The following is an 8,896-nucleotide window of genomic DNA, read 5'->3' as shown; positions in this document are numbered from 1 at the left end:
AATTGGCAGGAAAATCTACAAGAAAAGTTACATATGAAATTTTTCTACCATTTAGTAAACATTACTTACGAATTTATTTTTACAAGAAAATTCGTAAGAAATAAGATAAAATTCTTACAAAATTTTCTGCAAATTTTTACCATGAAAAAAAATTTCTATGATTATTAAAATGATAGCAAAATTTGCAAAAAGAAATTTGTGGATTATTTTTCATAAAAAAATTTCTAAGAAATTTTTATAAATTATTTTTCACAAATAAATTTGTAAAAAAAAATTTGTAAAATTATTATTGCAAGAGAATTTGCAAAAAAAATCTGTAAATATTTTTTTTTAGAAAAGTTCGTAAAAAAATAATATTTTTCTAATAGGGTTAACATCAGCATTGTGATTTCGTGACTTAAATATTAATTACTTAATTTTCTCTCTTAATAGGAAGTTATAAAAAAACAAATTTAAAACCTCTCTCAAATATTAATTACTTTCATGATTTTTTATTTAAATATTAATTACTTTTTCGTCACTTACGTTCATAATTAGTGCATAAATAGGGTGTTAGGTAAACAAATTCGAAAGCTGTTTCTTTTATCACCATCTTTTGAGAGCAGGTAACAAATTAAGGTTATTTGATCATTGTTTTATTAGGTTATAGGTATATTTTTTTAAAGAGAAGTTTTATATATTGTTATTTATCAGTTATTATACACATAATTTTATATAATTTGTTTTGAATTTATATCTTTATGATTTTTTTTGTGTGGATATTATTAAAAAAACTTCTCTTCATTAAAATATGCGTGTGTTTTATAAATTTTTATTTTTTCTTTTATTTTAATAGGTATAACTTTTTGTTTGTATCTTAATAGGTGAACCATTGCATCATATAAAACTCCAAATAATCCAAACACCACCACCACGCTCCCTATATATTACCATATTTATTGTGAGCACCACAGCAAACGTTGTACTGCCACCTTTCATCATATCATTGTTTCACAACCATGAGGTGGTGTTGCTGCACATCTTTTGTACTCTTTCTTACCCTTCTCATTCAGATACATGGAAGTGATCATTATGACCACAAGCAAGCAAAAGGCTCCGTAGAGAGAGGTTGTGACTTGTTTCAAGGAAGCTGGGTTTATAAGGAATCATACCCTCCTTATTATGAATCCTCACAATGTCCCTTTATAGAGAAGCAATTCGATTGTGAAAAGAATGGTAGACCAGATAAGTTCTATCTCAATTATAGATGGCAACCTACAGGGTGCAACTTACCAAGGTACAAACATCTTTGATTTGTTTCTCTCCCTCTCTCTCTCTTGTTGTGTCAGTTTGTTTTTGTTTTTATTTTTGTATCAGTGCCATGCCATTATTAGATTATTTCTCACTGAATCAAATGGACATATATATTCACCATGCATGGTTTTGTTATTATAATTTTTATGGTTTTTCATCTTTCAAGAATTAAGTCTTTTCGGACAAGTTTTTTTATATATATTTTTAATTTCTATAATTTTATAAACTTTATTGTTTAGTCCATCAAGAATTATAAAACAAAAATTATATATAAAAAGTAAAAAAATATATTCTTAATTATATAAACTAAAATGTAAAATTTATAAAGCTAGCAACCAGTTATAGATATTTAAACACGTAAAATTTTATACTTTGTATCTCTGCTCTTTTCTTATGCATGTGTTAAAAGTATTGAATTCTCTCCTGTGTTAAAATTATTGTATGAATACAAACTATTATGTGTTAGTTACTTTTTGAATATGCTGGTTAATTGTTTGACTTTTAAATGGAAGAAGACAATGCCCAACTAAGCTAAAACAGACAAAGACAAATCTACTTATGGAGGTAATAAAATCCTTGGAACTAGTAAATTGTTTTTTTTTTCTCGATGATGATGGGGTTAGTCTACTAGCCTGGCATGAATTAAGTGCGAGATGAATTTTCTAATATAAATTATAAAATATAATTATGAATAATTAAGAAAAAAACTTCTTATATAGAACTTTAATTTATATTTTTTTAGCAATAATACAAACACAAAAACCAAGGGAAATTAGAACATTATGAAGAAAACTTTATTTATGGTCTAGTCATGTAGTTAAACTAGTAGTTTAAGAAACCCAAAAAAATCCTTTTGCTAGGAATTATGTGACTGAAGACTACCAATCAACAACTAATTAATTACAAGTGTACCTTATAAGGGTTAAAAGATATTTGTCAAATAATGATTTTTTATTTTGAGATAAACATGTTATTCCTTGAAAATATATAGATCATTGATTTTATTTTATAATAAATTTTTCTTTCTCAACCATATTTTTAATCCACAAAATTCAATTACACAATAATTTACTTAAGAGTATTGAGTTTAGTTATACTTAAATGTTATTCATGTCGATTGTGAAATAATTACAATTTAATGAAATGTGTAAGATGGAGATTTCATAACCCCTCAAGGCCTAGTTGTTATCTCTATAAACCGTAAAGCACAACTTAAAAAGGAAAATATTTTAACCATGAATGGACATTCCACTTGTTTATTAAGACAAATGAAGAGTTCATTAGCAATCAGATTTACGAAATTAAACATGGTTCGAAATTGCGGTGTAGCAACCACAATTATAACATTGATATAGAGGTTTTGGAGATTTTGCACTTACAACTCAATCACTTTCATTTGTAATTAAATTTTTTTAAAAATTTCTATAACTGTAATTGTGGACCACAAGCGCAATTGTAATTTAAATTATTGAAAAAAACGGATAATTAATAGTGTATATCTTCTTTTATTTCCTAATACTGTTTGTTCCTTTTATGTTAGAAATCTAGATCAAATTTGGTATATTTTTCATTCCTTTGCTAACTTTTGACAAACAACCTTTTATTGATTTAAAATTTTGCTCATCCCAAAATGAAAAGGTTAGAAAAGAAAGACAAGGAAAAATAAAAAGGAAACGAACAAATAAACATTGTTCCTTTGGAAAAGGATATGAACATGTTACATGTACCAAGTTAGAGACCACATTTTCAAGATAGATTAGATCCAACTTAATTTTTCTTTTTTCAAGTAGATTATGAAATTAGAGACTAATTTCACTTATGATATTGTAAGAACTGTTGGCTTAAAAAAATTATGCACTATAGAAGTCAAACATAAGATTTCCTGTTAAATAAGTATTATCCAAATTCATTAGGTTAGATGTAACTTATTATATTATCTAGTTTATAGCCTTCCCTAGTTAACTATAACCAACTACATTTCGATTTCTCCATGTCCATTGTTCATCTTATCAATTAAAGAATAACAAAGATTACTTTAGTGATTTGTGGTCCTATAACTGATTGAAGACATCTTGTTGCTTTTGTCTGCACATTTTACATGTATGCTAAGGTTTGTTAGGTTTATATTTTTTAACAACCACATGTAGTTGAGTTCTTAAGTCGGCAGAGGCTTCCTCCATTAAGAGTTTTTGCTGTTGTGAAGTTGCTTTCAGCCAATTTGTCCTCAAATGGGATCACATATTAGATCCAAACAAAAAACCATTTTAATGATTATTAAACCATGCAAGATGTTGGACCCACTTAATGATCATTTGTGTTTTGCAGATTCAATGCTGAAGATTTCTTAAGAATACATAGAGGGAAAAGTATCATGTTTGTGGGGGACTCATTGAGTTTGAATCAATGGCAATCACTCACTTGCTTGCTTCACACAGCCTTGCCACATGCCCCATACACCAATGTGAGAAATGGAGCTCTCTCCATTTTCACCTTCCCGGTTAGATCTCTTTTGTGACTTCTATTTTTCTTAATTTTCTTCATATTCTTAGTCATTGTCACAATCCAAACCTATCACATCTACAAAAGTTCACATTCATAAACATTCTCTCCTATAAATATTAATGTAAAAATTTACTCTAACCAATTATTACCCCTCTCCACTACATTTCTTCTATTCACAACACTCAATCTCAAGATGTTATGTATTGAATCCAAACCCATTTCTACCCATTCCTAACATGATGTTGGTTAGTGCTTCCAAATTTAATTTAGCTTCAAATAATTAGTTGCATTATAAAAATCTAATTGGGTCGCTAACATGCATGCATGGATATCCTTGAAGTTAAATATATAGATCATCGCCGACAAGCAATGATAATTTAAATGCAATCATGCAGTGTGTATTAATAATACATTCTAACAACTGGTCTATTAATTAACTATTTGCCTCACATGATATTAGATTCCCACTCATGCAACAAAGTTAACCAAACAATTTATAGAAGGAACGTGGTAATGTCGTATTAATAAATTCGATTGATGTAATGCTCTGGTGTCCTGTATACATCATCGAAAAGTAATCGGATGTTAGTTAATTATCAAGACAGATAACAGAAGAAGCAACATAATTGTTGAAAACACACCGACAAAGGTAGAGGAAGAAACGAATTATGTCAAGTTATCCACATATACTACACCAAAATTAATTTTTTGTAGCAATTAATTTATTTTTTAGCGGTCATATAAATGATCATTATTTTTTGTACCAGCATTTAAATAATAGTTGGTGTATACAGTGTCGCTAATACTATTACCGACATTTATATAAAATACTAGTAAAGACCTATTAAATTGTCGGGAAAACTATTTTTTTTAGTGACAATTCTAGTAGTCATTTGAAAGGCTATTAAAAGTTATTTTTCAATTATTTCCTTTCTATCCATTTAGTAACTTTTATCTTTTGCTAGTAAAAATTTAAATAATTTATTCCTATAATTTCCTTTTCTAAATTCATAACTTATATACTTTTTTATCTCTAGTCGAAGTGGGATTGAGGGTTGTCTTCTATTTATATATTTTTAATTTATTGTTTTAATTGTCTTGTCTCTTAAGAGATGTGAGATTTATTAGGTAAAAATTGCTATCTAATTATTTTATAACATTATTGAACTTAGTAATAGTAGGTGATTTGATACTAATTTAGAATAGTGAATTAGGAGTCTAACTCAACCCTATAAAATCAACTTATAAGGTGATAGTTATTACTCACTTATATACTATTTAATTATTTTATCTCTAATCGATGTATGACTTAAATTTTTTTTAATAAATAAATGTCGTTAATAATAAACTTTATAGTAATATAAATACATTTTTAGTGGCTATTATATATGAGCCATTAATATTTTTATTAAATAATTACATAGCGGCAATTACATTATTGTCATTAAATAATTGTCATTAATAATAAATTTTGTTGTAGTGATAATAACTATTAATTAGCATAATTGTATAACTAACTAACAAAGTTATTAATAGATCGAGTGTGAAATACTAACTATACGAATTGATGTTGTTTAAGAAATCAGGAAGATATCTTATTATATGTAAATGAATAATAGTTCAAGCTTTATGCAAAGTTCTTTAGTTTGAAATGAGTGCACCCCCATCTTAACTCTTAATATTATACTGATATGTGAAAACAACTTCACTTTGAAAAACCTGGTGCTTAATTAATAAGACAATTATTATAATTTCTAACCATAAATAATGTCAAATTTAATTATTCATGTTGGATAACTAAGAATCATTAATATTAATTTGTATTATCATGCACTGACCCAGTTGGAAAAGAGACGTGACAAGCATGTACTACATACATTTCCTAATATTGAGTAATTATTTTTTTGAACTTCAGCACAGAAAATTTGGAAAATTGTTTTGAAGGTTAGTCACACTTAAAAAAAATTAATAATCATCGATGGCTAATAAACAAATCGTCTTATTTCAACATATTTTTAAAAGGATGTATTTTCACATAACACATGTTTGGTATGGCAGTACGCATTAACTCATAGTATCATACAAAACAAACATTTCTACAACTCCACATATAGTTTGATCAATACTTGGCACAAAATTAAGAGTAAATTATATATTTAGATATCTCGTAAACACATTCTACTTTTCTTATTCTTACATTAAAATCCTTTAATTATTTAAAAATTACTACACTGATACTTTTTAGCATTACATTAACTTGAAAAGAAAGTTACTAAACATTAAAAAAGTATAATATACATGTAATCTCAAAAACCTCATAGGGTGCTTGTGTAGTGTAATTTACTCTAAAAGTAATCTTGAATTGAGACTAACAATGAATTAATGTTTAAGCTAGGACTAGCAACTTGTTTGAGTAACAATCTTCAGCTTCAATTCTTGGGTCAAATACCACATAACTTAATTGGGTGTATCACTGAATTTGCAGAGCTATGATGTTAAGTTGATGTTCTCACGCAATGCATTTTTGTTGGACATTGTTGCTGAAAAAATTGGTCGAGTTCTCCATCTAGATTCAATTTCAGCTGGCGAAACGTGGAAAGGAATAGATGTATTGATATTTGACTCTTGGCATTGGTGGCTTCACACAGGAAGAAAACAACCGTATGTAAAAAAAAACCCTATAGCTAGTTTCACTCTTTCATCATATTTCACGTGAAAATTTATAACAATCTTGTATCTGTTTTTCTTATAATTTTGGCTTGTAGATGGGATTTCATTCGAGAAGGGAATCATATAGTAAGAGACATGGATCGCTTGGTAGTATATGGGAAAGCATTGAACACATGGGCCAAATGGATTGATAACAATATTGACCTTAAACAAACAAAGGTGTTCTTTCAAGGAGTCTCTCCAGATCATCAAGAGTGAGTATTTGCTGCCATTAAAGGGATTGTAGTAAATATCTTTAAGTAACATTTTCGTTTTAACTCTATTATTGATTGAAACTTATTTAAAATCACAAAATTTTATGAATTTCACTTCCAAATGAGTAGAGATACTCTATAAGTAGAACTCTTTAAAATTTGTGATTTATAATAATTTTTAATAGTTAACATGTGAATGATGTTAATCAACATTCCTCATAGTAATATATTATTATTATTATTATTATTATTATTGATAAGATTTCAACAAAAAAAATAATTAATTTGTTAATTATTTATGTAAATAATTGTTACAAAGAAACATAAGTAATCAAATAAAAAATTAAATCAAATGATTTAATTAATTAGTTTTTTTTTGGTTTAGGAGTTAATATAAAAAAATTAATTGGAAAACTATTTTGATAAAATTAATGTTATTTTACCTTTTTAATTAAAAAAATATTTACTAATTATTTTCATAAGTAGAGCCATAAGTTAAATAACCAATTAAATCAAATTAAATAATTTAGTTGATTGATTAAATTTAATTAGTAGAATGTTACAAAATATGTTAAAGTTATATATATATATATATGGATATTATAAAGAGGATGATTATCCTTCTATTAACGATTTAGATTTGGTATAATTCTTTTAAAGTTATATTGGTGATGACCGTATCACATTCTTGAAGGCCATTTCATTTTCATGGCATTTTTAAAGAGTTAATCATTCACACTATCAATGTAAGGTTTTTTACATTGACAATCAATCATATCTTTTAAATTATTTTATTTTATTTTTATTTCGTTAAATAAGTAATTGACATGACACTATTAAAAAATATGATTGGTTACCAGTGTAAAAAAACTTTACACCGATAGTGTATAGATGATTAACTCTTTTTTTAAATTAGTCAATTATAACTATTGAAAGCCCACTTTTATACTCACATCGGGCTTTCATACTCACATTTCACTACCAATTGAATTAAACTTTCTCTTATAGTTTTTTTCTTCTAATAGATAATAACTTAAGCTTAGAAGAACAGGTTATTACTAATTTGTTTGAGGCTTTGGTTCCTTGCATAATAGTAATAACGTCTAAAATTGATTTTGATTTGTCTAGCAAGTGCACACCCTCAGCCCATTTTTACCACATAAAAAAATATATTTACAAAGGAAGATGGCCATTTTAAAAATATATATAAATAAAATAAAAGCACTATCATAAAATTTTGTAAACTAGGAGCTAATTAATTTGTGTCATGAATTGTTCCAGTTCAGAGCAATGGGGTGAGCCAGGAGCAAAAACTTGTGTAGGGCAAACTAGGCCAGTGTTGGGATCCAAGTATCCTGGAGGTCCAAGCCAAGCAGAGTTGGTGTTGGAAAAAGTGTTAGGAGCCATGCAAAAGCCTGTGCAATTGTTGAACATTACTACCCTATCACAGCTAAGGAAAGATGCCCACCCATCTGTTTATGGATTTGGAGGGCATAGGAGCTTGGATTGCACCCACTGGTGCCTAGCTGGGGTTCCTGATACTTGGAATGAGATTTTGTATGCTAGTCTCACTCAAAATTAAGTTCCTATATACATTGTTGTTGCTTATTACAAAATAAAATTTGTCCCTAAAATAGATACATTTCTAATTTATTATGTTAATTAATATAAATCAAGATTTGTATAACTCCATCAAATGATAATGTGTCTCATCTCTTTGTGAATTTGGGATTTTATGTGATGGTTGTTTAAAAGCTTAATTAGGGATTCAAGACTAGCCTAGATGTGAGAAAGTAAATCATTATTACTAAGTGTATGTTTGGATGGGCGTTACATATCTTTTAAATTTATGTTCAATCTAAAATTTTACTTTCTTATTTCTTGTTTTTTGCTTTAGAGAGTGAGAATTTACGTTTGTGTCATGACAAACGTTTTCCCAAACATGCTATAAGTGTTATAAATTGAATGGTTCATGTTTGGTTTTGGTCTTGAGTTTTTTTTTCTTTCTTTTGTCTTGAGTAAAGTGAAAAAGTAATTTTCTCATAAATATTTGAGTATTATTTATGATCTCAATTTCCAATTTTTAAAGTAGAAACATAGAAATACTTGATCACATGGTTGCATAAAAAATAATTAAACATATTACTACAAGAAAGTTGTCATATAATAATACACAT

The 8,896-nt window shown here is 27.4% G+C and overlaps 1 protein-coding gene across 1 annotated transcript; it reads left to right on the top strand.

Annotated features, from left to right (window-relative positions):
- The first annotated feature begins 895 nt into the window (after window positions 1-895).
- LOC109789469 (protein trichome birefringence-like 43) lies at window positions 896-8,596 on the top strand. Its single transcript, XM_020348432.3, has 5 exons — window positions 896-1,276; window positions 3,619-3,790; window positions 6,281-6,456; window positions 6,561-6,719; window positions 8,001-8,596. The coding sequence occupies exons 1-5, from the start codon at window positions 999-1,001 to the stop codon at window positions 8,299-8,301; spliced, it is 1,086 nt and encodes a 361-aa protein (XP_020204021.1). The 5' UTR covers window positions 896-998; the 3' UTR covers window positions 8,302-8,596.
- The last annotated feature ends 300 nt before the right edge of the window (window positions 8,597-8,896 follow it).

Source organism: Cajanus cajan, chromosome 2 (genome assembly GCF_000230855.2).
Source record: "Cajanus cajan strain Asha chromosome 2, NIPB_CcT2T_4, whole genome shotgun sequence".
NCBI lineage: Eukaryota > Viridiplantae > Streptophyta > Magnoliopsida > Fabales > Fabaceae > Cajanus > Cajanus cajan.
The sequence above is the reverse complement of the archived record's forward strand: the minus strand, read 5'-3'. Positions and strand labels throughout refer to the sequence as shown.

What these genes read in the sequence shown, in the direction of transcription:
- LOC109789469 (XM_020348432.3), top strand. Translation starts at nt 999, where the DNA reads ATGAGGTGGTGTTGCTGCACATCTTTTGTACTCTTTCTTACCCTTCTC. An exon ending in CACACAGGAAGAAAACAACC is followed by an intron (nt 6,457 to 6,560) that starts GTATGTAAAAAA and finishes TTTGGCTTGTAG; the next exon opens with ATGGGATTTCATTCGAGAAG. An exon ending in GTCTCTCCAGATCATCAAGA is followed by an intron (nt 6,720 to 8,000) that starts GTGAGTATTTGC and finishes GAATTGTTCCAG; the next exon opens with TTCAGAGCAATGGGGTGAGC.